General features: G+C 35.6%; 4 protein-coding genes across 8 annotated transcripts; 3 read left to right on the top strand and 1 right to left on the bottom strand.

The window, feature by feature from the left end:
• Window positions 1–4,859: 4,859 nt before the first annotated feature.
• Window positions 4,860–6,325, bottom strand: LOC126586585 (probable purine permease 4). The gene has a single exon (XM_050251492.1). The coding sequence runs from the start codon at window positions 6,205–6,207 to the stop codon at window positions 4,933–4,935; it is 1,275 nt and encodes a 424-aa protein (XP_050107449.1). The 5' UTR covers window positions 6,208–6,325; the 3' UTR covers window positions 4,860–4,932.
• Window positions 6,326–11,248: 4,923 nt separating this feature from the next.
• LOC126586584 (DNA replication licensing factor MCM6-like) lies at window positions 11,249–16,173 on the top strand. Its single transcript, XM_050251491.1, has 17 exons — window positions 11,249–11,603; window positions 11,700–11,822; window positions 11,920–12,082; window positions 12,197–12,390; window positions 12,498–12,693; window positions 12,794–12,871; window positions 13,098–13,327; window positions 13,411–13,525; window positions 13,754–13,828; window positions 13,912–14,052; window positions 14,218–14,421; window positions 14,500–14,661; window positions 14,741–14,796; window positions 14,940–14,980; window positions 15,107–15,232; window positions 15,536–15,666; window positions 15,780–16,173. Exons 1-17 carry the CDS (start codon window positions 11,374–11,376, stop codon window positions 15,954–15,956), a joined length of 2,442 nt encoding a protein of 813 aa, XP_050107448.1. The 5' UTR covers window positions 11,249–11,373; the 3' UTR covers window positions 15,957–16,173.
• A 3,724-nt stretch (window positions 16,174–19,897) lies between these two features.
• LOC126587790 (plasma membrane-associated cation-binding protein 1-like) lies at window positions 19,898–21,620 on the top strand. 2 transcript variants are annotated; one of them, XM_050252860.1, is made up of 5 exons: window positions 19,898–20,045; window positions 20,221–20,365; window positions 20,510–20,599; window positions 20,790–20,874; window positions 20,973–21,620. In XM_050252860.1, exons 2-5 carry the CDS (start codon window positions 20,252–20,254, stop codon window positions 21,341–21,343), a joined length of 660 nt encoding a protein of 219 aa, XP_050108817.1. In that variant the 5' UTR covers window positions 19,898–20,045; window positions 20,221–20,251; the 3' UTR covers window positions 21,344–21,620. The 2 variants fall into 2 exon arrangements, with proteins under 2 accessions (XP_050108817.1, XP_050108818.1); XM_050252861.1 differs by having other exon boundaries at window positions 19,904–20,052; window positions 20,220–20,365.
• A 1,238-nt stretch (window positions 21,621–22,858) lies between these two features.
• On the top strand, window positions 22,859–27,549 carry LOC126585955 (transcription factor GTE1-like). 4 transcript variants are annotated; one of them, XM_050250591.1, is made up of 9 exons: window positions 22,859–23,004; window positions 23,330–23,437; window positions 23,695–23,898; window positions 25,307–25,384; window positions 25,759–25,983; window positions 26,163–26,261; window positions 26,443–26,501; window positions 26,797–26,947; window positions 27,108–27,549. In XM_050250591.1, exons 2-9 carry the CDS (start codon window positions 23,330–23,332, stop codon window positions 27,318–27,320), a joined length of 1,137 nt encoding a protein of 378 aa, XP_050106548.1. In that variant the 5' UTR covers window positions 22,859–23,004; the 3' UTR covers window positions 27,321–27,549. The 4 variants fall into 4 exon arrangements, with proteins under 4 accessions (XP_050106548.1, XP_050106547.1, XP_050106549.1 ...); XM_050250590.1 differs by having other exon boundaries at window positions 23,695–23,937; XM_050250592.1 differs by lacking the exon at window positions 25,307–25,384 and having other exon boundaries at window positions 23,695–23,937.
• The last annotated feature ends 97 nt before the right edge of the window (window positions 27,550–27,646 follow it).

Raw genomic sequence — 27,646 nt, 5'->3', positions numbered from 1 at the left:
ACGAGTAACTATCACCTTTTCTTTATTTCAAAAGAATTAGATATAATGTACTTGAAATGATATAAAATGATGTAATATGAAATGAACACAGTAACCAATTTTAATGGAGTAATAATGCTCTCGGATCAAACAGGTGATGATGATAATGATGATCCCTGAGTTGAGCCACTAGTCTTAGTCCACTGCAACCAGTGGCTGATGTCTCATGGTGTTGGCCAGACATTGCTGCTTCCATGACATGGTACGGGCATAGTTCCCCATCATTCTCCAAGAACGACTTGACCCCAGGCTTTGTACACGGCACCGGCGACGGCGTAGACCTGAAACTGGACATACCCCAAAACACTAACTGTGGTACCACATCGCCGTACCCTTTCTCCTTGAATTATTGCTTCCATGGAAACGTTATGAGTCATATATATCTCCTTAGACCATCTCCAATATCTTTGTGGATAAGGCTTAAAAATTTAAGTAATAAAATTTTAAGCCATAACTCAGAACTACTTTTCTCCTCCAACAGTTATGGCTTCATTTTAGCCCGATATTATTAAATAATGATTTTAGCCATTTTCTTGGTAACTTTTTTGAAAAAAAAAATTTATGTAGATTATCTTAATTTGTTTTTATGAACATACTATTGTTTGTTAAAATTTTTTTTTTTTAATTCCGATAAGTAATTTAAAATCATACATATACATAGGTATTTATACAGTTTTAAGTGAAATTTGATTTAAATAATTTTTAAAAATTATTTTAAACATTTGATTTAATTTTGGGCCGTCAAATCTTTCTTTTGTACCGTTAGATTTGATTTCATTTGATCACAGCCGTTGGATTATAAGTAAAAAACAAAATAAAAAGTTTGAAATATGACAGTTTGGTGGGTCTAGAATAATTTAAGTCAGGCTTAACTCCTAGAAAAATTTAGCTCAAAGATATATTTTATTTTCAGAACTTATTTTAGCCCAATGATTGGATATGGTTTGAGGGGGTTTTAAAACTTATATTTTAAACTTTATCCCATAAATTAGAGATAATCTTACAAGATTTTGCAAACATCATAAGTGGATCTTTCTTTCTATTTCTCTCTCTCGCGCGCGCGCACAAACTTAGTTGTTTGGTGTCTATAAATAATGCGTTCAAGAGAAATAAAAATGCAAAGACATCGATCATATCATGCCACAAAGCAACGTGAAAATTCATAAGAGATTCACATTTTGGAAAAAGGGACAAGGATGCTTTCGTTGACCTTTTGGTTGTCATTGGCTTCTTGTAAATATATATAACTTTGTTAATCAACAAAAGTAGACGTACACGGATCACCTCTCCATTAAATCATGCTTCTTCTTTGTTTATAACCTATATATTGTTTGGAACGGAAAAGAAAAGCGAATGATATGTAAAAGCAGATCGAAGAGGTGCCGCTCTTTGTTTTGTTTATAAAATCAGTCGTTTATATATAAATAATAGATACAAGGAGGAATCAAAGCATCAAGCCATAGATACATTCCATGACGTGATCTATCTTTGTTTTCTCAAATTAGTGAACGAAAAATATGTGCATGCTAATATTTACGTCATATGTTATGACAAATTTTGCATTTTTATAGGTAATGACAATTTTTTGAGAAAATAATTTAAGTGCTTAAAGCGTCAAATTGGATTTGTTTTTTGGGTGGTACTATTCACACATTATTTTTTACCTCCTCACACCATTTTTAATTTCCGGTCATCTATTGAATGAATTAAAGAATGTCAAATGATAGAAATTAACAAGAAATATGTGAAAAGTAAAAATGAGTATGTGGATAACACTAACTTTTTTTTTTTGGGTGGCGATTTTCACCCTCCTATTTTGTCCACTTGGACTTCAATTATCAAAACATAAACATGAAAGAGAAGAATGCAAATGGATAAAATAGGATGTGCAAATGCCGAACTTTTTTTCTTGGATGGAAGGATATTATATATACGAGAGATGCATATATGTTTTGGAGGAATGGTTTTGAAAAGAGGACAAATATATTTGAAATGAGTAATGCTGGGTAGACCAACTTATTAGATTTTATTTGTAAACCATGTGATATGTCATCAATATAAAATAAGCATGTTAATTAATACTAAATAATAATACAATCATCAACTATCATGTCATACAATTTACAAAATATAATATAAATAAATGGTCTTCCTAGCTTACCCCCAATGAAAGTATTGACAGTCCTTCTGAGTTCACTTGAAAACTATAATTAAAATTGTGTTATAGGTCTGATTAAACTATAAGAAAATGGGAGATCCACCTCTATGATCTCTGCCTCTCTTTATCATTGTTTTTTCTCAGAGTAATTTTTCTAGTTTGTAGTGTTTTTTACTTTTATTATTTATGACTCACCACTTACCAATAAGAAAGGACTCTAAAAGCCATGAGGAACAAAAACCAGACTAATGAGAGGGACTAACTTGTTTTCACTTGAAAAAATTTAGACAAGTCAATTACACCAATAGTAATGTCCAGCAATATACCATTAAATTGTAGTCTAGTAGATTAGATAGTCATTACTAGGCAAAATAAAACTTGTACCTTTTGCTAAATTTCAAGCTATCTTATCAGAAATTCTTATATGTCTAGTTTAAGGATTTTAGTTAAAGTTTAATTTCATTATTTACATGGGAAAAAATATACACTTACGAATCCAATTGTTTTTTGTTCTATTTTTTAAAAGGAGGATAACTGGTGGCGAACCACGGTTATTCACTCATTGCGTGGTCAGAGGAGGCTATTTAGAAATTGCACCCTACCTGTGGCCACGATTAGGTAGATTTTACAGCTACAAAGTATCAAACTCATGGCTTTTTGTTATATAGACCTAATCAAAATGGTAAATGATACACAGTCATTTCAAAAACATTGTTTTTTGTAGGTCATTTCAATTACATTTTTCTTTGAATGAATGAAAAAATCACCTAATTCTTTGAAATGAAAAAAAAAAGGTGAAACACACTCCTTAAATATCTTTATGAATTATTTATAGAAATGGAGTGGTGATAAGGATTAATTTGGATTCAGATTGTGACAGCATTTACTGCTACCAATGCTTTCTCTTTACAAAAAAAAAAAGACACAAACATAATTGATTTTGTTTTTTTATTAATATCAAACATCCTTTTCTAATGTATATCTGCAAAAATTTACAACTAATAGGCTTCAACATTTTCTTTGGCAAGTGGATGTCCCTGCTAAAAGCCGATCGAGTCGTCCAACAAGAAATCTCTTTCATGCAAACAAACGATGCCAGATTTCAGAAAAGACATTTCTCAGCTCCAACAGGCTGAGAGCATGCAAAGACTTTTAAGAAGGTTAGTGAAAATCTCAACTCACATGACCTTTTTCAACTTATAGTTTAATCCCGCGTGTACTTATAAAGATTGCACCATTTTTTGCCCTTCACTATACATGAAAAGCAACCACAATATTTTATGTGGACAGAATGAACAAGCTTTGTATCTATCCAAATTGCAACAGTACTTACTACATATAGATTGCTTAAGATTTCTTGAATCGATGTTTACCTGGATATCAGTAATAATTTAAGATAACTTTTATCGGTGATAGTTACGTATTATGTACTCATTTTCTTTTTAAAATTGGAGAAGAGTACATATGATTATTACGGTACGAATAATATCCTAATTCAAATCTAATAACACAATTATGACATATGCCATAACTTTTGATCCGTTTGCATGTCTATACACTACGTTGTTTTTGAATAATAAATGAGAGATTCGAACTTGAGATATCGTCCAATATTATTGGTCAAATTTAGTACTATCTTAGTAACTAGTTAGTTATCAGCACTAAAATTATACAGATATTTGTAGTTTATTATCATCAACTTCTAAGAGTTTCGTATGATAGGATCAATCACATTTCATCTTGTGATCACTACCAATTATTTTAAAATTAACTATATAAGCAGCATAAATATATTCAGATTATAAAAATATTAAGAAACAAAAGGGAACAATTATGCTTCATGATAGATCCTTCCATTTTTCGAAAAGGTGTGTGTGATGAGGTGATCAACTTAGTGCCCCATTAAGATTCTTAATCGCTCTAATTAGGGTATGTGCAATGAGTGAATCCCACCATTTATGTTTGTTTTGATATAATTAATCAATTATTCCAACCATATAATATTATCAGCAGTAGGGCAATACTTAATATATTGTCCTACATCATACATGATAACGTGAGATTGGGTGAACCAAATTAACAATGTCCTCACTTGCACCATGGCATTTAATCGTTCTATATTCCTAGTGTAACGTTTGGCTCTGCATACTCCCAGTCTGCTACTGGTTATATGTTTGATATTCAGATTTAAGTTTTCCTTTATGTGGAAATTAAGAACGCAACTGTTTTGAGTGCAAAGAGTAGTGGGGGAATATATGCATAAAAAGCAATGAATGTACAACCATCATCCATCCTAACTTTTGATATGAGATCACCTTTAAATTTTGTTTTTTCTAGATTTTGTGAGAATAATCCTATCTAAATCAAACTTTTGAAATAGTTTATTGTAAACGGAACTTTATTATATCCAACCATATGGTTGATGAAATTGTAGAGTTTAATTGTTGGTAGGTAGTCGATTTGTGTAGATTGTAAGATGGATTTTAATAATGTATGCTTGTGTATAAGCGATTGTCGATAACTGATGTAATGTTAGCTAAAAAATTCAATAGATAAAACTTAAATGAAATGTGGTTTAGTGGAGTTTAGTGTTAAAGTGACGAGACTAATTGACAATGATAGCAACCAATTATGTACTTAAGCAATTAAGCCATGATTTCACACATCCAAATTTGTCTCAAAAAAAAACAAAACTCAATTCCAATTTTCACCAAAAGCATCATAAAAGTTTTAAATCAAACACTACTATCATTTAATTTATGCACATCCATCTCTATCTCTTGGTGGGTTCCTTCTTTGTCTCCATCTCCTTCACCACCATCTTCTTCCCCAATATCTCTAGCCTTCATGTAAAGGCCGTACACATAAGAACAGAAACCCCACCCACACAAGAAAGTGGAAACCGCCTTCACAACCCCAAACGAATCCCCATACACCAGAACCCCTCCCAACACGTTCATCCCTATCAGCGCCGTCATACAAATCCCACCCGTCAACGAAGAGGTCAAGAACACCATGCCAGCTGTCCCCATGAAGCAAAGCTGCCACGTCACAACGTTGCACCACAGAGTCACCCAATACACGTTTTCTCCTTTGTCATACACCCTCGCGCTCTCTGCCTTCATCTCACGAAACCCGCCGTTCAAGGCCATCCCTGCCATGGCGAACACCGTGGCCGCAGCCTCCATTACCAGCTGCATTTCGATCACCATGGCGTAGCAGTAAACCTTGCTGTATATCTTCTCCATGACCGGGAGGTACAGAGCAAACAACAAGCCTGCCCCGATTGTTGAGAAGAACCCTAGGAAATACTTGCTACGTGTAAGGCCATGTGGCTTGTCATGGTGGGACCCCAAGGCCAGAAGGACTGAGCTTACGGTTAGGAGGATAACACAGTTGAGATTTGAGAAAGTTACTTTTTGCTTGACAATAATCACAGAGAGGATGAGATTAAAAACGAGTTGTGAGGAGAGGAGGAGGGAGGAGGTTGAGACTGGTAAATAGGAGTTACCCCAAGAGAAGAGGAGGTTGTTTAGACCCAGCATAAGACCTATGAGAACTGATAGGACTAAGATTTTGGGGGTGAAGTGAGAGAAGGGTTTTCTTTGTGTGCAATGGAGGAGATAATAAGGAATGAAAATAAATGGAAGGAGGAGAGGGAAGCCGGAGCATTGAACCCAGGTGGACACCCAAATGCTTGAGCCTTTGTGGATGAAATAGTACTTTGAGAGGAGGCTTGAAGAGACTGATCCAATGAAGAGGCACAAGTAGTTGATCACCAGGAGAGGCATGGAGCGCTTGTTGCGTTTGATCATCGAGCCTTTGTTACTCAGTTGGGTTGCTGTGGTCTTATTGATGAATAATGATGATGAATTGGTTCTGGTTTGTTGGAGGTGGTGGTTGGTGGTGGTGGTGAGGGTGGGGCTGTCGTGATCATGGTGGTGGTGGTGGTGTTGGTGGTTATGGGGTTTGGGGGAGTTTTGGGGTGAAGATTGGACTAAACTCTCCATTAATTATAATTAGCTGAAGAGGTATGAGGAGGTGAGGAGGTGAATCTCTTTTAAATGAGAATGAGATATTTATAGTGTGGACTTAGAGTTTCAGTGCTATTTATCCTTGCACTCAATATCCGGATGTCTACTACATTCAGAGTGAGGGTATTTTATATAGAAGGTTAGTAAAACAAAAAACTTAGTTGTGCTTTTCGGATTTTGGATGTAATTTCCAAATATGTTAATATTAATTGCTAAATGATATAGATCTATTCAATTAGAATTTTAAAAAGGTTTACAAAAAATTTAAGAGTATTCAATAGTACTCTTTTTTTTTTGTTTTTTTTTTAGAAAACTTTGATGATATGAGGAAAATTTATTGATATGAAAAAAGAAGTTAAACCTTATCAGGAGCACATAAACTTTTTCCCTCATAGAGCAAGAAAAACAAAATACAAGAAAAGAGGGGTGACATACACCTTACCTCTTTTGAAAAAATAAAATTAACCACTTGTTATCTGAGAGTATTCAATACGTATTTTTAAGAAATTTATATTACACTATCTTTTTTGTTCAAATCATATTGCGGGATTTAAAAGTGAAGAAGTTTATTGGATTTAGAGGAATTTAATAGTGTATTTTAGACTTTTTTTTTGTCAAACAATAAATTTTATTAAATTAGATGTTAGATTAGCCGCTGAGGAGATTTGAACTCACGCCATCATATAATGGCTCAACACCTTTCCACCGTTGTAGTAAAGAAAGTTGCATTCAGTTACAAAGTAGAATTGTTGTGGAAGTTTTTTATATCAAATATTTTATTTAACACACAACGTTTTCTTCCATATTTTCTTCCACTATCTCTTCTCCTAGTCAAAAGTGTTTTACGTAATATGTTGAACTAATTGTTGCAATTTCTTCATTTCGCTGTCAATCTCTACAACAATCTGAGAAGAAAAAAAATGACTCGGTCACACTTTCAACACCCCATTTTTTCTATATTAGAGAGACCGAATTTCTCAATCAAATTTTGTAAATTAAATTATGTGCTTATATATTGATGATTTGATTATCTCTTAAGTATTGATAAACGTATTTATTTTTTAAAAATTTGATATCTCTAGCATTATTTTTTCCTATCGCATCCTCACTGTTTATTTATGTCCTTGTAATTTATATAAAAAATCGTAAATAAATAAATTAAAACAAAAAGGGCGAGAGAGATAATTAATGTGCTTTTGTTATGACTTGAAGTCTTAAAACGGCTACGTTTGTATGCTTCCAGATCTCCTCGTGGCCTCCACTTAGCACATCCTCATGCATGCAATGCCAAATATGAGTCACGATGAACAAGAGGTGGCATTCATTATGTTTCTACTAATTGCACTAATATTGTTTTGCTTAACAATATGTGGAATTATGTTTATGTATTTTAGTGTATGTTTGATTTCCACCTACTTCCTTTTCTTCTAATAATTAATTATCTAACTCACTAATTTTATCATTGTACTTAAAAAAAAAAATTGCGTGCAATCAATGTGTAATTTTTCTATATAGATTTTTCTTCTGATTTACACAATCCAAAAATTATAATATAATTAGAAATATGCATATGAAAAAAAGTATGCGGAAATCATTCTTGAGAAACGAAGGAGCTGGAAAGAGAGCTTGTGCCTTTGTTATGACTTGGAGTCTTCAAACGGTTATTGACAAAACAAAAAAAAAAAAAGTCTTGCAACGGCTAAATTTGAGCCACGATGAACAAGAGGCTGTATTGCCAAATGCCCAGACTTTCAGATTTCCAGTTGTAGGGGTTGGTGGGTTTTCAACACGTGTCTTTACCGTTAAGCATGCTTTACTTTCTTGCTTGCCTAAGATGGATGATGCCCTAGCTAGCTAACCCCAACTTCGGACGGGGATTTGCCAAGATCGGTGGTTAACTGGGGATTTTTGTGCGACTACGATTGAATTTATAATTTGAATTGGATGTGGTTAGCAGTTACGTATCACTGAACATTAAACGTTTTCTCATCATGAATCACGATGCTTTGGCCAAAACGGTGATGGATAATGCACACCGTCGAGTGATGAACTGCGGGCGGCATTATACGTTATTGAGTAAGATTCTCTTCTTTCTACATTTTTTATTCTTCAGTTTCTTCTTTTTTCATTTTCCTCTTTTTATGTTTTTATAAAGATATTAACATAAGATGTTAATGTAGCTTAATCGTGATTGTTCAAAAATGAGGGGAGTGGAGCATGGATGAAGCCAAAGATTTGTATGGAAGGGAGCATTCTCAAACAACAAAGTCACAAATTAAAATGCTAAAAAATTTATTAAACAAAATACTTATATGCTAATCTATAAGATTTTTCATACAACATATTACAATATTTCTCGATGCGTTTTCGTGTTTTGAAACCGTTACATGAAAAATTCATTACCAATACCATCAAATATCTTTCTCTCTAAAAATAATCATCCATTGATCTCCCATTCAATTTCTCAATCGATTCTTCAGAAATTTTATGGTCGAAAATATTCTTTTAACGTTGGCAATAGCAACAAGACGAGTTAATGCTAATGCCACAAACAAGTAAACTAGTGATACACTTTGCTAATGTCACTAAGCATGTACAGTTTTTCACCAAAAAAAAACATGAGTGGGGACGGATGCCCCTGCTGGGCCCTAGGTGGCTCTGTCCTTGAACCGGAGGGAAAAGAAATTCAAAAAGAAAAGAATCTTACACCACACGTTACAGTAGATCTAGATTATATAAAAGTTTAGAACTTAAGAGTAAATGTTTCATCAAGGAGCTTAAAAATAAATTAATATAATTAAATTAGTTAGCAATGACTGATAATCTTTTGCCAACTTCAGAAGTAGGTCATAGCAATATTGATAAGGTTCATAATAAAACCTCTACGTATATCAATATGGTCGGCAGACCTATAATTGCATATTTTGATTGAGAAATGTAAGGGAACTCTTTTAAAGTGGGATTTTTCATAGATTCTCTATTCCTTTATATTTTTGACAAAATGTTTTATAATGTTGGCACGATAATTGACGTTAAACTGTGAGGCGGCAAATAGTCCATGATAGAGGGTCATTAAAAATTCATTTTCTTATACATTCATTCATATTTGGTGACTAATTCAGGAATTCCAATTGCGGGCAAGTCATCCTTTAGTGCATGCTTGGATTGGAAGTAAACTCATCCTCCATTCTTATATTAACTTTCTTTTATTTTATTTTATTGTTTAATTACATTTACATGAGAATAGCATTAGCAACACACTGAGAGTCGTTAATTAGAATGATAAATAAAATTTTAGGTACATAATGACATACACGCTATTTTGATGAGTTTGATCAATGAATTAACATAACTCACATATAGGCTAAAATGCTTCTGTGAATCTTCTCGGCCTTCGAAAATGGTGGATAACCGTGACTTGCCACTAGTTGTCCCCTTTTTAAAAGAAAAGAAAAAGTCACATATATAAATAATTTTGATGTTGTAAGTGGTGGATTGTTCTCGTGGTTAAGGTCTTCTCTTCAACCCACTACGTTTCGGATTCAAAATCTTTCTCTTTTCTTTAGTGCAGTTTAGATTTTTTTTGGGTTTTTATCACAAATTGTCCCTGAAATTGACATTCATCATCAAGATGGTCCCTAAAATTGAAAATCAATCAATGTAGTCCTTAAAAATAGGTGTTGCAAATCAATGTGGTCATTCCGTCACAATTCTGTTAAAAAATCTGTTAAGTGCTAATGTGGCATATAAGTGGGCTCCATAAGTCATTTTTTCTCACAAATAGTCATTGAAATTGACCCGCGACATCAAAATGGTCCATGAAATTGAAAATTGATCAATGTAGTCCAGCAAGTAAGTGTCTCAAATCAAAGCATTCATTCCATCACAATTCTGTCAAAAATTTTGTTGTGCTAATGTGACACATAAATGGCTCACACAAATCTAATTAAATTAAAAAAAAAATTACAAATAGGCTTGATAATTTAATAGTTAATAAAAAAATTGTCAACCCAAAAACCCAGTCTTGCAATCACCTCCGATCCTAGTCCACATTTCTATACCTCATTCGCTCTCTATTCTCTAAAAAATAATCTCAATACACCAATCTTTACACACTTCGACACTCTTCACCTAATTGAACCTAGATTGAGATTACCTTTGGTGACGGCTTGGCCTATTGACAATGACTTTTGGGCCATCATCGTTAACATTTAGGCGATCAACATCCTCACAACCTTAATCTTAGAGAGCTTGTTCGGGGCTTCCCTGGTAGTTTGGTGATGCAAAGAACGACGAGGTTTGCCTTGAGATAATGAGGTTATAACCGAGGTGCATCCATTGTTGGTTGAAAACTATTTCCACACCCCCTCTTAGGCCTTGGTTAAGCCTTGTGCATTTGAGAATTTGTGGAAAGGATCTCTCCCTACTATAAGAAGAAAAAAAAAATTCATTGTGCAAACAGGTATTTAGACAATTTTTTAAATTAATTATTAAACCCACATCAGCACATAACAAATTTTTTTTTACAGAATTGTGGCGAGATGATCATATTTATTTGCGACACCTATTTTCAAGGACTACATTGATTGATTTTCAATTTCAGGGACCATATTGATGGTGTGGGTCAATTTCAGGGATCATTGTGATAAAAACCTGTAAATCTTGTGGGGCCTATTTATGTGCCATATCAGCATTTAATATAATTTTAAACAGAATTGTGAGGAAATGACCACATTGATTTGCGATACATATTTTCAGGGACTACATTGATTGATTTTTAATTTCAGAGACTATCTTGATGATGATGATCAATTTCAAAGACCATTTGTGACATAAACCTTATTTATTTATTTATTTTTTTTATATATTTGGATGCACTAAACAAGGATGAGACTTCAATGCTACGAAATTCAAATTTGTATTGGACTAGTGGTAAATGGTGATGGAGGCCCATTTTATAAAGTTGGCCCAAGTTGTTAGGCGTATTTTGGCGGGAAGGCGTTGTGGTGGCAGACTGGCAGGTCTTATTTTGGCGCCAGAAACCAGAAAGCGGCACGGAGTGAGAAGGGAACTGTAGAGGAAGAGGAGAGAGAGAGAACTCAGAAGTGAGAAAAGAGACTGAGAGACTGCGAGGAAGCAAAAATGGAGGCCTACGGAGGATACTTGGTGGATGAGAAGGCGGTGAGGGTAGAGTCCATCTTCGTGGACTTCCTCAAGAACTTCAGGATCGCAGGTGGAGGAGGAGAGGCGTATTACGAGGCGGAGATCGAAGCCATGGCCGCCAACGAATCCAGCACCATGTTCATTGACTTCTCCCACGTTATGGTCTTCAACAATCTCCTCCAGAAAGCCATTTCCGACGAGTTTCTCAGGTCCATTTTCTGAAAACCCTAAAACCCCCAAATCCCCCAACTTGATTGATTTGTGTATTCACTCAAAATCGATCGACTTTTTGTTTGATTGATTAGGTTTGAGCCCTATTTGAAGAACGCTTGCAAGACATTCGTGACCCAGCTCCGCCCCAACTTCATCTCCGACGATACAAACAAGGACATCAATGTCGCCTTCTTCAACCTCCCCGTCTCCAAGAGGTGTGTTTTTATTGATTTCTTTAGTTAATATTACAGAATTTGATTGAGCTTCCAAATGGGACATGGAAAATAATGGAACTTTTTTTTTTCATTCTAGGTTGAGGGAATTGACCACTGCAGAAATTGGAAAATTGGTATCGGTGAAAGGTGTGGTGACTCGGACCAGTGAGGTTCGACCAGAGCTTCTCCACGGGACATTCAAGTGCTTGGAGTGCGGAGGCGTCATCAAGAATGTCGAACAACAATTCAAGTACACCGAGGTCAGCCAGCTTACTTTTAATGGCGCAATTGTTTTTTTATTCCAATAGTTTAATGTTTGTATTGAGCGTTCTGGTGGGTGATTCTGGTTTTTTGTTTTAATTGTGGGTTCAAAGCCAACAATCTGTGTCAATGCCACCTGCTCCAATAGAGCAAGGTGGGCGTTGCTTCGGCAAGAGAGCAAATTTGCAGACTGGCAGAGGGTACGAATGCAGGAGACGTCCAAAGAGATACCTGCAGGCTCCCTTCCTAGATCACTGGATGTTATTATCCGCCACGAGATTGTTGAGAAGGCCAGGGCCGGTGACACGTAAGCAAAGTCACCCCCTTTGCTTGATTCCAACTAGTGTTTTTTTTTTCAGCATACTAGTAGCATGTATCTAAGCTCCATGTCTGTTTCATTTTGTGCACTCATAGGGTCATTTTCACGGGCACAGTGGTTGTCATACCAGACATAATGGCATTGGCCTCCCCTGGAGACAGAGCAGAGTGTTCTCGACAAGCATCCCAGCGCAATGGTTCTATGGCTGGACATGAAGGAGTGAGGGGTCTAAAAGCATTGGGAGTGAGAGACCTCTCCTATCGCCTTGCCTTTATTGCCAACTCAGTTCAGGTTTGCCATTGAGTAGATTTGATTAGTGTTTCTGGTTATGTGATTGGTTTTTTTCTATGATCCTTTCTTTACAATTGCATTTTTGGTTCTTTTCCTCCAGATTTCTGATGGTAGACAGGATACTGATGTCCGGAATAGAAAGAAGGATGCTGACGACGATGACAACCAGCAGTTCACTGTTAGTTCCTGATACAACCTTCTGTGCTTTTTTTCCCATCTGCTAGTCTCTAGTTGTTGTTGTTCCTTGTCATTTCGGATTTCACTTTTGATCCTTCACTTGTTTTCTTCTCATCTGGCTATTGTTCGAAACTAAGACTTCGCTATGTTTTGGAACTCTGCATGCATATTTATTATTTTTGGGCAACAATTTTCTGACCCACTATTATTGTTCATTAATTTGGCAGGAAGAAGAGAAAGACGAAGTTCAAAGAATGAGGAATACCCCTGATTTCTTCAATAAGCTTGTTGATAGCATTGCCCCAACTGTATTTGGCCATCAAGATATCAAGCGTGCAATTCTGCTTATGCTCCTGGGTGGTGTCCACAAGTTTACTCATGAAGGCATCAACTTGAGAGGAGACATCAATGTTTGTATAGTTGGAGACCCCAGTTGTGCAAAATCTCAGTTCCTCAAGTATGTCCGTTCTGCTGCTTATCATTTCAGTTCCCCTAGTTTGTAGACACATCCACATTTTTATGTTGTTCAATCAACTGTAGGTATACGGCAGGAATAGTTCCAAGATCCGTTTACACTTCTGGGAAATCCTCCTCTGCTGCTGGTTTAACTGCAACTGTTGCCAAAGAACCAGAAACAGGAGAATTTTGTATTGAGGTAGCATCTAAATTTATGGACGCTTATTAACGATTTTGCACATATTTATTTGTTTCTATGGAATTATAGCTCACTTAATAGATTTTCAGTGCTGCATTTTCAGGTTGATTTTGTCATATTTTTGTGAATTGTGAGGGAGTACATACCTCTGCTTCCTATTTCTTTTGGCAATCTCTTTGCCAGTCTGTTTCCAGAAATGCTGATTTGTCACCTGTGATTTCATTTCAGGCAGGCGCGTTAATGCTTGCTGACAATGGTATTTGTTGCATTGATGAATTTGACAAAATGGACATTAGGGATCAGGTAACTGTTTTATTGTTTGGTACAATTAGATGGCGTGAGCTAGATGCATAAACTATCATTAACTGTTATGTAATGGACTTTAGGTTGCGATTCATGAGGCCATGGAACAACAGACAATAAGCATTACAAAAGCAGGGATACAGGCAACACTGAATGCTCGAACATCAATTCTCGCTGCTGCTAACCCCACAGGCGGCCGTTATGATAAATCTAAACCACTCAAGGTATATATATGCTTGAAACTTAAACTTTAAGAACTGTTTTAATAAGTGCGGGGTTATTCCCCTGGGCGACGTTCCATAGGGAAAAACTATTTTGAAATGGAAATGTTTTATAGATTTTCTGTATGGAGGCTATGGACTTATCACCTTTTTGTTTGTGTTTTTCAGTATAATGTGGCTCTTCCTCCTCCTATCCTCTCAAGGTTTGATCTGGTATATGTTATGATTGATGACCCAGATGATCAAACTGATTACCACATTGCCCACCACATTGTAAGAGTACATCAAAAGCGCGAAGAGGCACTCACTCCTGAATTCACTACTGCACAGCTGAAACGTTATATTGCATTTGCTAAAACTCTGAAACCTAAGGTATTCTCTCTGCACTTCCAAAACCATAACCTCACCCCCTCTCTATCTGTATCTGACCGAGCAGAATAAATCACGCAGTTAAACTCCGATGCTAGAAAGCTGTTGGTGGAATCTTATGTTGCTCTCAGAAGAGGTGATACTGCTCCTGGTAGTAGAGTTGCTTATCGCATGACAGTTAGGCAACTAGAGGCGTTGATTAGACTATCCGAAGCCATTGCTCGAAGTCATTTAGACCTTCAGGTGCCTAATATTGTGGCAAGTTATTTATCGGGGTTTAAGATAAGATACATGTTTTTCAACTCTTAACAAATTCTTGCAGGTAAAACCAGCCCATGTCCGTTTAGCAGTGAGATTGCTGAAAACATCAGTGATCAGGTAGGAAATCTATGAGACTATGTTGAATATCCTCCTCTCGTATCATCTCTCTCTCTCTCTCTCTCTCTCTCACACACACACACACACACTCTCCAAATTCTGAGGCTTTGTGTCAATAACGTGCGTTTTCTTTTGTCATTCAGTGTGGAGTCTAGTGAGATTGATCTGTCCGATTTTGATCAAGGTGATGATCAAATGCCAAAGCTGAGCCAGCCTCTGAGGATGCTGGCATTATTATAAGACCCTTTTCTTTTTTTTGGGTGCCTTCTTCAAACTTGATCTTAACATGATCACTTTATGTGGGTAATAGGTGTAGCAAATGATGATGGTGCAGCTGACCAAGGAAAGATTAAAGTAAGTGATGAATACTTTCAGAGGATTGCCCAGGCCCTTGTCATGCGTCTTAGACAGCATGAAGAAGATGTTAGGCAAAGCGGTAAGCCATCTACTCTGTTTTTTTTTTTATTCTTGTTAACATGTAGATAATGATGAAATGTTAGATCAGTTTTCCTTTAGAATGTTGGTTCCAATTCTGTATAAATCACTAAATAGTAAAGATAGATGTTTATGCATTGTGATAGTCCCGTCAAGCAATCCAACTGTAGAATCTTAGCTAATTCTCTAGTTTTGAAACCACTTCTTCCAAATGGACTCCAACCTTTATTTGTAATTATTACCATGTAATTTGTATTCATTTTCTGGAAAGTTCTTAAAATAATTAACGGGTTCCTTGTTTCAGGGACAGGGCTGGCTGGAATGAGGCAGAGGGATTTGATTGAATGGTATGTGAGACAGCAGGACGAGAAAAATGCTTACAGTTCCAAGGAGGAGGCGGAGCGTGAAGTCACCATAATCAGTGCCATAATAGAGGTAAGAGTACCGTTACCTTGCACCCGCAATGTTAGTGTAAATGTTGCTATATTATCTGGACGTAATAGCAGTTATCTTTTACTAAAAGAGAAAAATAAACACGTGAAATGCAGTGGTTGATAACAAGAGAAGGACATCTGATAGTACTAGATGACGGTAGTCAAGCAGCAGAAGGCGAGGGTGAAGGCGAAGGTGGAGGTCAAGGTGAAGGCGAAGGTGTTGGGCAACCGTCAAAAAAATCTAGAAAAGAAAGAATATTGACTGTGAATCCCAACTATGTTATAGATTGATCTGGTGATGCTCTTTAAGTAGGAAACCGTCAAACCATCAATTGTTGGTAAGTTCACAATCCCCCGAATATAATTTGTTGCTCAGTTTTGAGCTTAGTTTGGCTCTGCCGTGTTGCGGCAAAATTTGTTGCAGAAAGAGAGATTGGTAATTTATTAGAGCTGAAACGTTCTTAATGTAGTTTAACGCGATTTACTAATGAAATGAACTACTTTATAACTTGGATTATGGTCTTTGCGGACGAAGACTGATTAACAGTTTCATGTTTGCTTTAATAAATGAATTAGAGGCTTTCTTTTGAGGTGAAATTCTACTGTGCTGGCTGTTGGATAAGATAACACGCTAATAACGTGAGACCCTCTGCATGTGGGTCTCACCCGTTTATGAGTGTTGTTGTACGCACTGAAGAATTTCTCCTCTTTCGGGCAGACATTATAAGTTGGAAATACCTCAGGGTTGGATAAGGCAAATATTAATTAGTGAAGGTTCATAATGTTAAAAGCTAAACACCTTCTTTGTCAGAGTGACATAGAGTTGTTGGTATAATGTTATGTTATTTTCAATAGAGTTTTGCACTCAAACGTTTATTCCACTTCATCCTTTGTCTTCTTGAATATTTTTGCTTCTCATGTTTAAGCTTGCCCAAGCCATCGACGAAGACTACTTAACCTATTCCTTTCAGTCGAAATGACAAAAAAATTCAATAGATAAACTTCGGGTTACAATAACGACGTCTACAAGACAAAAAATTATCACACTTAATAGAGTAACAAAACAACTGGCATAAAATTGCGAAACGCAAAGTTATAGCAGACAAAAACAACCTAGACAACTATGTCACTCACAAACATAACTTCATCCAATTCAAATTAGTGAACACCCGTTTTATTATTTATTTTTACAGTGAATTGGTCCAAATTCTCATTTGGAGACAAAATAGTTGAGGTTGTAAATTTTTTTTTTCGGACAAAATATTATTTTAATTCAAGTATGACAAATTTAATTCACTAATTATCCTTTTTATATAAATATTTTAATATGGCCTCAGTCGTGGTCTTTGAGGCGTTATCTTGATGGAGAATAATTCTATAACTCCACCTACTTCATAAGATACCTCATAAACAACAACACTACAGCTTATGATACTCAAAATAATTAGCTTGCTTTGGTTTGTTTTAATTCTTATAAATTTATAATTAGCCGACTACTGTTAATTGGCTTATTTTTCAAGTCCAATCTAATTAAAAATTGTTAGAAGATTCAAAAAAAAAAAAAAAAACATGGGCTTAGCCAAGTTAGTGGTGGAGCCAAGATTTTAGGTGAGGAGGGGCCTCACATAAATGTGAAAAAAATTAAATAATGCATGCTTGAAGTTGTGAGCTAATTATTTTTGAGGCTCTAAATGTTTTTTCTATGTCGAAGTTAACCTTCCATTCTCAAGTCAATGAAAAATGCTAGGGATACTATGTTTTTAGACCATATTTTAGAAACCACATAATGTGACCCCGTTGATGATTGGACTCCTTCTTTGATGATTTAAAGAAGTAGTCCAACCATTAAGTACTATACAATCATGTGGTCACAAAATATGGCTCAAGTAGAAGCTATCTATAGCATCACTCCAGTCAATATAGAATAGATTGGGAATTTCCAAACAAAAAATGAGAATTATGGATTGGGAATTTGGTGAACAAAATATATGAAATTTTTAAAATTTAGTAAAAAGTTAAAGAGAGCAAAGATAAAATATATAAAATTTCAAGAAGCGGAGAAGGAGAAACTCAAAGTTTATTATTCTTCAGTTGGCAATGTGAAAGAATATTTTTTTTGATAAAACTAAACTAGAATTTAGATTTTAATTTTAAGAGCTATTGATTTGTTTATAAAATAAGATTGTAAATTTATTTTTAGGACAAGTGTTGTTGGGATTGAAAAGAAAATGAGACTTCTTATTTTAACTATTAGTGAATAGAAATTAAGAGTTTTGTGTAAACTAAAAGAAGTATAATATTAAGTTTATCCAAATATAATACATAATTATTTAGAAAGGTTAGTTGGGGGATCCTTAGTGAGAGTAGGCCTTGGCCTATGGTGGCCTTAGAGCCCCCGAGCCAAGTCGTTGTGCAATACGCTTCTCCTTTTAAAGTATTGCTTTTTTCTTAACAATCGTCAAGCGACAGTTAAAGAGAGTTGAACTCGGAACGTCAGATGCAATGATCAATATGATTAACCAAATGAACTACAAATTCTTTAGAAAACACAACCGTTAGCTCATATTTAAGTGAGAGGATTACTTGCATGATGATATAAATAAACAACAAGATGCTGGAGAATTTTCCAGAAGTCAGATTAAACTTCAATATTAATTCTCTGAGGAAAATGGGTGGCTGACGGATTGCAAAAGATGGATCTTTTTTTGGTAAAACAAAAAATGCTGTTTCAGATAGAGTTCAACTTGAATATCAATTTTTATCTGTCGTTCAAACAACAAATTACGGTTTGACATATGTGTGAAAGCTCTTTCTTTGATTTGTCAAGTTATGTTTGCGTACATTCTGAGTGTAATTTGTAAGGGAATTAGTTGGTCTTCAGACAAAAATACAATTATTCTTACAGCAAAAGCCAGAACGTTGTCATCAATTCAAAATTAATGTATACGATGTCTCGTACAAGCAGCACTTACCTTCGTAGTACCAAAAACCAAATCATATGCAGCTAATTAAACCTGTCTTAGCCCCACTTCAAAACTAATAGAAAGTTTTCTCGTCTCCCACCCCTTGTTATGGCCTAAACCTTAGAAGGGTGATCCAAGTTACTTAGGCTTCCCACTTTGCAAAGGTCGGAAAAGAAACATCTATCGCACCCCTTGTTATGGCCAAAACCCTAAAAAAGAAAAATATATAATTATAATCAACCTCCATGTGGTAGGCTAGGCAGCCATCTGTATATATTTTTGCATTTTTTTTTTTTGTATTTTGTTATTGGTTTTTTGTATACACATACAATCAAACGAAGAGTAACATGGCTTGACAAAAAAAAAGAAAAAGCAGAGAGTAACATGGCATGAATTTTTGTCTGCATTGTTTGCAAATGAGGCCATGGGGGGTTGGTTTGTTTCGAAGAACTTTTCTCAGTCATTGACGGCGTGATTGCTAAATATCCAGCGAAGCCACGTGACAAGTATTTTCCGTCAAGTCAAAGGAAGAAGAAGAAGAAGATGGATATACTGATACACGTACAATTAAATTTACAGATCAACATCCAAAATTGGCAAAACCCTTCAAGGGTCCCACGTTTCTCTACTCCCCCTTGATGTGATTGCCAGCTGTCACCTCACCCAACAAGGCTCACCATAATTCCATCTGCATTTTCATAGAGAAACTTACAAACACTCCTAGTATGCAACCGTATGGATATTTCAAACTAATCTTTCACGTCAAGAATTCGTAATTCGATTGGTTAAGATCATTTCATTGCGTTTGAAGTATTCAGTTCGAATCCTGCCTCCTGTAAAAATACACACACCACCACATATAGAAAAAAAAAATTATGTTCAAACAACAATTGTGACAATATTTTAAACTAATAACGTATTGTTATATGTTTTAGCTTTTTCACTAACAATGCGTTATTGATTTGAGATACAACACGATAATGTGTTGAAGTGTAGGTGAGTCTCTCTCTCCCATATACCCCGCTAATTTACAACCACGCCACTGACCACCCTGGCCTTGAATAACATCGAATTGTGAAATAATAGCCAAACCTACCTGTGAATGTTTGTGCTGTCATAGCCCTTGGAATTTAATTATATAAGCCGACGGTGGAGGGTAGTTTAGGCAATTTGCATGGGGAGGTTGGCTGCTATCAGTGAATAACTAGGTATTTGGGCAATTAAAATCGAACAATAGGGGTATTTATGCGTGTGAAGCATATGTCTATATGTTAATGTGCCAGGTTCTCAAGCTTTTTGTGGTATTAGTTTGGAGAGACAGTTGGCTGCTACAGTCGTAGAGAATAGAGGTGGACCTTGAGAGTTTGATTGGAGGAGAAAGAGAGAGAAAGAGAAAGGAAGAGAGTTGATCACCCAAGTAAGTAAGATTATAGAGATTATTAGCTTAGTTTATCAATCTCTTTGTGCTCTTCAAGTTTCAGTACTTGATTTCAGTTTTTTGTTATGTAACTTTAAAAACTCATTTGATAACCGTTTCATTCTTATACTTGAGTTTTTCTGATTCTCGGTTTGTTTTTTTTTTTCGGTTTTAGACTTAAAGGGATATTTGAGTTGAGAAGTGAGATGGGTTATTGGCAAACAAAGGTGCTTCCAAAGATCAAGAAGGTGTTTGAGACCAAAACCAGTACAAAAAAGGCTGCTGCTGCTGAGGCTTGCAAGTCCTTTGATGACTCCAAGGTTTGTTATATTTCTTCCTTTTTTTTATCTCTTGTTTTTATGGTTAGGTCAAATTATTTTATTTTCAGCAGAAGATCATACAAACAGAACAGTTTATAATTATAAATATATGTGGGATATAACTATATATGCATCTGTTTTCAGGAGGAAATAACCAAGGAGTTTGAAGAAAAGAAGGCTGAACTTCAAGCAAAAGTAATTCAATTATATGAAGCTTGCTCAGCTGAAATCAAGGTAAGATATTTACAAAGTTGTCGTATAAGACGAGAAAATATGTCCTATCTGTACAAAATGTGTCTGTCTTTCCCGTCACACCAAAAATCTTGTTCATAAGACAAACTAAGAGATAAACAACGAAAGAGTGAAGACCAATTATTGAGTATTAATTAGCTCTTTTTACATAACTTAATTTCATCTTAAACAGACTTTGGTTAAGGAGCGCAAGGAGTCAGGGTTGAAGAAGTATTCAGCTGCAGTCCTCAAGTTCCTTGAAGAGTTGGCTAAAATTGGTATGCAATTTATTTAAATCATTTTCAACGATTTTTGGGTTTAATTCTTGAAAATTCTCGTGTGTTTAATTGGGTTATATCTTTATATGCATGAACAGAATTCCCAGGATCCAAACCAGTATCAGAAGCCTCTTCAAAATATGGGCCAGCCTATGTTTCAGGTCCAGTTTTCTTTGTGTTTGAGAAGGTGTCAACATTCATTGTGATTGAGGAGAAGGTGGAGCCGCCGCCGCTGCCAGCAGAAGCAGCAAAAACGGAGGAGGAAACAAGTGGTAGTGTAAAAGAAAAGGAGATAGTGATTGAAGAAGAGAAGAAAGAAGAGGTGGTGGAGGAGAAGAAAGAAGAGGTAGTGGTAGAGGAGAAAGAGGAGGACGTTGAGAAACCTAAACCTACCGAGCCAGATGCTGCTGCTGAGGCTCCTCCTCCCAAGGTGGAGGAATCTGCTGCTGCAGAACCACCAAAGCCTTAGGAAGAACATTCAATCAATCATGCATGGATTAAAAAGGTTTAAAAATCTTTAAGTCCTTCCTCCCCAAGTCAGCGATGACTTCTGCGTAAAAGTGTGATAATTTGGTGAAATATATTTGATTTGTTATTCTTTAATACTTGTAATCTATTTCGGAATATTTGTTTTTTCCAAAAATTTTAATTTATGTGTAATTTTTTGTCTATTAGTCTGTGTATGTATGTATCAGTCTTATTACATTGGAGATAAACAAATTTTGAACCTTTTCTATCCACACCAATCACTTGCCCCTTCCTCACTACATAATCACATTTAGGGTCGGAGCTCGAAATTTTATTTAGCGGGACGACCTTAACCTTCAGACTTGAGAAAAAAAATTCATGATAGTAGATTTTTTTCTATAATTAAGTTGCTTTTCTTTTCTTCTCAAATTTCATTAAGCCAACTTGTAGACATTTTTTTCACTATTATAGCTTGATATACATATTATTTGAAAATTTCAACTAATCATTTAAAGTACTTAAATGTGATAAATAACTAAGCAGTTAAAGTACTTAAATATGATAAATAACTAAGCGCTTAAAGTACTTAAATATGATAAATTCAAGTTCTATGATTTTTTTTTCCTTTGCATAAAACTTCAGCAGTTCAGTGGGGACACCTGCCCTCGACGAGGCTTAGCTGCCTCTGTCCTTGATTACATTCAAGACCTGAGACTGAGTCCATAGAGTGGAAAATGAGAATCTCCTACCAGAGCAAACGCATATGGGAGGGCATTATCTATCGCAAAAGATCTACTAAAAACACAGAACGTAGACCTAGCACTTGATTAATTGGTCTATCAGCACTTGGTTTTCACTTAGTTAGAGGAGATCTCCAGCTCATGCCGATGCGAAGACACTAAATTGTTGGTAGATTTACATCATGTTGTAAAGTATCTTTGTGAGAATCAAAGGCTCATAGTATTTATAAAAAGCACAAAAAAGTACGAAAAAAAAACAAAGAATGTAAGTGTACTTGAATAGAAAAATAAAAGAGTGAATGAAATATTTTAAATACGGGTTTTTTTTTATATATTAATTTTATACAAAATCATCTTATCGTTAGATACATTTCACAATCAAAATTATTACTGAAGTACTTATACACTTTAATATGCAATTGTAGTTTCAACCTCAAATCACTTTGGACGCTTATATCTTAAGATTATTTATTTTCTTTAACTCTTAAAGTCATTCTCATCCTTCATTGTAAAACAAAATCCTAAACAATAAAACTACACACACAATGATTACAAAAAAATATTTTTAACGAATAGAACATGAAGTCGACATTTTAAAAGCTTCACGTGAGATAAGTTTCTCATAGTAAAACTAAGGAAGTGATCTCCACACTCCTTTTTTTACCCTTCGGCTTTACTCACCTCTGATTATTCACGACGATTAAGTTGAATAAATTAAAAAGCAATCTTGGGCCGTTCAAAACGAGAAAGACAAAAGGCACGAGCCCAATAAGTATAAATAAACAGCCCAATTTCAAAATATTCGAGTTCGTTCGGATCAAATACTGAACAACTGGTGATCGCGCATCGCGTTCTTCTTCAGCTTCTTCCCGTCTCTCTCACTCTGATCTCTCCGACTAAGTTTGCGTCTCTGTTCTTCCAGGTACACCCATATCTATATCCTGAACAACTTTATTCATTTATTTATTTGTTAGCGAAGAGGAAGGCTTTCGCTTGTTGGGTTCAATTCGGTTCTCTCTCTCATCTTTGATTGATGCAACGAAAAGGGGTTTAGAGTTTAACGATCAAGATACAATCTTTAATTGTTTCTTTCCAATGTTCTAGTTAATTTGGATCAAATTCACAATTTTTTTTATTAATTTCAGCTTTTTCGAATTGTTTTAGTTGAAAAATTCCAGATGGTTAGAAATTGGGAATAAATTCTGGAATGATTTTGCTTAAATTCAATCTTTTTATTGTCCTAACAGATGGAGCCAGCAAGTTCATCAAACCCAGATTTTACAAGTGTTGATGGTGCAGCTGTAGTGGAGGGATTTGATCATTCTGTTGATGAGATTTCTGCAAAGGTCGATACGGTGAGGCTTCTTTTCACTAATTATAAACCGGTATCTTCTTTATGTAATTCAAGTTCTAGTTTCGTCGTCTAATCTGGTAGGTGTTATATGATTTTCCACTCCAATAGTTTGGTTTTTCGTCGTTAATTATCAATATGTTGGTCAGCTTCTACTATGGATTTTACCTATGGTTTTGTGCAATTTTTTCATTTATGGGAAATCTGTCCAAAATTTTAAAACTTGTGAACAAGATTGGCTAACTTGTCTTTTACTTGCAGCTTGAGAAAAGAGTGAATGAGGTGGAACGGTTTTACTTGACTACGGGAAATCCGCATCTACCCACTTCAAAAGGTGTTGCAGTTGTGAAGGATAAACAGCTAACTGCTTCTAAGAAGCAGCAGCAAGATGCATCACGTAGGGAAGCCGCTGCTACAAAGAGAATGCAAGAGCTTATGCGCCAATTTTCTGCAATGTTCCGTCAGGCAAGCACCAAACTTTTTGCAATGGATGCAAGTACTTGGGTATATTTTAATGAAGATATTTTCTTACATCTAAGGGTTCTTTCTTTCACTAATTCTTCACATGTTTTTTTAACTATTTTCCTTCTTTATAATATTGTTGGATATATGATTTTTTGAAGCAAGTTCAGAAGTAATTTCCTGGGGAAGGGGAAAAGTCAGATGATATAGTGTTGGAAGCGGAGCAAAATCGAATATGTTTGGTCAAATTATAACATCCTAATTAATACCTTCTCTTGGTAAAAGACAGTCATTTGGACTTGTTGTGAGGAACAAATAGCAGCAGTTTTAGAAGAGCTTTTCACATATCGGCCCTTGATAACATGACATTTTAGGGAAAAAGAAATTCAAAGTTAAAACCCAATACTTTAGGGAAAAAGATCCTGTTGATTTTGTAATGGGAGCAGGGCAGCATAAGAATTTCACAACTAAGAATCCGCTAGAGCATGACAAGTGGATAGATGAAGTATTTTTTTCCTCTCCAATTGAGTTCTTGAACGGTTTATATAAAAGGGAGTTTTAACGAAAAACCCATGGTACTGTTCACTATAACAAAAAACCACATTTTTACACTAAAAAGTCAAATCTGGTACTATTCACCTTACCCTTTATTTTGTCCTTATCGTTAAAACTCAAAGTTTTCAAGTCATTTTCATTAGTTTTCCTTATATAAAACTTATAGTTGTCGGGGTGTTTTTTTTTTCTACAACAAAACCTTATAAAATTGCGTGCTCCAAGTACTCTATGTCTTTTCTTAAAGTCTCTTTGCAAGCCTTCCTAGGTCTTGCTCTACCCCTTTTGCTCTGAGCACAATCCAAGTCTTCCTAGGTCTTGCTCTACCCCTTTTGCTTAGAGCACAATCCAGGTCTTCCTAGGTTTTCCTTTACCCTTTTTGCACCTTTTCTAATTCACTACTATAAAATTTCTATAAAAAGCTAGACGCCGTTGTCAATTTTTGTGACCAGATGTTCATGTTGAGTGATACTTCTGATTTCACATACAAGCTAAATGAGAAACTTTAGTTGTTACTTGTTAAGAGTCCGGACCCTCTTGCACGGTTTCTTTTAGGTGGATAATGTTTTTCAGAAAAAGCAGAAGCAAGGAGACTTATAAAATGTTGAATTTTTTCTTGCTAGAAGAAAATTGTCTTTTTTGATGTAGGAAAATATTCTGATATCTGGTATTTATGCTGTATCTACATGGGTGAAGTACCAACTGCAAATTTGAGTGGACTTTGATTTTTTTCGCATTCACTAACATGTACATGGTTTTTCATTAAAACTTCAATTAGATGCTTTGTTGCTAAAACAGTAATAAAAATGATTTATCTGGGTTAACACTAGTTAATATGGCTTCACTTGGCACTGTTCAGATCACTAAGCTTGAATGGGCGTGGCCCTTTATGAATCCTGTAGATGTTGAAGGTCTGGGATTGCATGACTATTATCAAGTAAAGTTTTCTTCCTTTAGAATTTTCTGATTAGTAATCTCTACCTTTATGGGCAAATGTTATCATCTTGTTCACTTATCAAAAAGACTTTGTACATTTTTAATTGTTTTCAAAATTTACTCACTATGCTGATGAGGACACGCTGTACTTTTCTCAAAGGTCCTTATTAAAGTATTAAAAAAGCAAAAAATTGTCGAACTTTTAGTTGTCGACTTGAAGATGCATATATCTAATTGTATCATACTGATTTCTCTGTTGTTGGTCTGTCGTCTTTCACGTAGTGTTCATTCATTCTTTATTATACATCTTTCTTTTTCAACAAAGAAGAAAATTCCTTTTGATGGTCCGCTAATTTGTTTCATATCTTACATTAGGTCATTGAGAAGCCCATGGACCTTGGTACCATAAAAAATAGAATGGAAGCCAAGGATGGTAGTGAGTATAAGAATGTCAGGGAGATATATGCTGATGTGAGGCTGGTTTTCAAGAATGCAATGAAATATAATGATGAAGGTGAGGATGTCTATGTGATGGCCCAATCGTTGTTGCAAAAATTTGAAGAAAAATGGCTAAAGCTTCTGCCTAAAGTTGTTGAAGAGGTAAGTTTCTATTCTTAATGCGAAAATATCTTATGCAGGACTTCATGGACCTTGTTACCAACACTTTTTTTTTAACGAATTCAGTAGCCTTTCATTGTGAATGGATGTGTTTTAGGTTGCCTGTCTTCTTGTTTCAGTATAGTTTTTTAAGTTTCAACCTAAGTTTTAACTATTTATAGGAAACAAGACGAGCAGACGAGGAAGCAGAGGCACGGCGAAACATGCAACTATCTCAGGATGCTGCATATGCCAGCACAGCTAAGGATCTAAGCAATGAGGTTTGTCAAATTTCAGAATCCTCGTAGTAATTTGCAACGAAGCTTCTCAATTTTCTCTCGTTGTTCTAATTTTTAATAGCAACATGCATTTACATACACAATGCCAATCAAAAGTTCGATTATTTTTAGGAGTAAATTCTGACGCATGATCTACATTTTTTTTTGACGAAATCATTTTCAGCTTTTTGAGATTGATGTGTATTTGAGGAACCTCAGACAAACAGTGGTTCAGAAGTGCAGGTTTGTTAAGAACCCTTATCCACTCTACAATTAAACTAAATTGCTTGTGTTTTTGCTTGGGTTTATATATAGTTTTAGAAACTTCAAATCAAAGTGCATTTTATTGCCGTGTTGCAACCGACAAAATTGGATGTGTAGCTTCATGTTAGTTGGGTGGTTAAACTGTGAATGGGCCTTACTGAATTGCTGAATCCAGCATTGTTCTTGCAACAACATGGGCATGGTCTTGTTGTGTCTGTTATTTTTCATTGATCATTTTGGCATCTGTGAAGCGTCTAACTGTGGATTGATTTAGGAAAATGTCTTCGGATGATAAAAGAAAACTCGGGACAGCTCTCTCGCAGTTATCTGCCGAAGATCTCAGCAAGGCTCTAGAAATTGTTGCACAGAGTAACCCCAACTTCCAAGCAACTGCGCAAGAAGTGGATCTTGACATTGATGCTCAGGTCATTATCTATTTATCTATTTGTTTTTGCTGTGATCTGGCAGTCATTTAAATTGAATGTAGTAGTGCAATATCAAACCGTCGTATTTCCGTTTAAATTCATTTGGCATGATGCTAATTCAGATGTCTATTCTTTCATTTCTTCCATCCCATCTACACAGAATGAATGCACATTATGGAGGTTAAAGGTTTTTGTAAAGGAGGCACTAAAAGTTCAGGGGAAAAGTCCCGAAGCCATTGGCGGAAAAGTCCAGGGGAAGATTTCTGAAGCCATTGGCGGCAACAAAGTTGCAGGCTCGAAACGGAATAGAGAGATTTGTGATACTCTTGCGAAGACTGCCGTAAGGAGGACCAAAAAGATCTCCAATATGTGATCTCGCTTGAACGTCAAACGACTGTTCATTCAGTGCAGTACCGGAGACTCTGAAACGTAGTTTTGTGCAGGTTTTACCATTGACAGCTCTGTAAATCTCCGTAATGGAAGAACTACTGATCGTTTTTCTGTATAGGTATGTTATATGGATCAACTTGTCGGTTTTCTCTAAAAGGATGCCTGTTCGCAAAAGAATGGATCATATGAATATTATTTCTGTTCTCTAGCAATTGGGGTTTGTTTGGGTTGTAAACCGTACTTGTTGCCTTGGCTTTCAAGAAATACCCGTTCAAGAAATTTGCAGCTCTCCATTCGTTACTTTCTGCT

The sequence above is a fragment of the Malus sylvestris genome, chromosome 10 (genome assembly GCF_916048215.2).
Source record: "Malus sylvestris chromosome 10, drMalSylv7.2, whole genome shotgun sequence".
Lineage (NCBI taxonomy): Eukaryota > Viridiplantae > Streptophyta > Magnoliopsida > Rosales > Rosaceae > Malus > Malus sylvestris.
The sequence above is the reverse complement of the archived record's forward strand: the minus strand, read 5'-3'. Positions and strand labels throughout refer to the sequence as shown.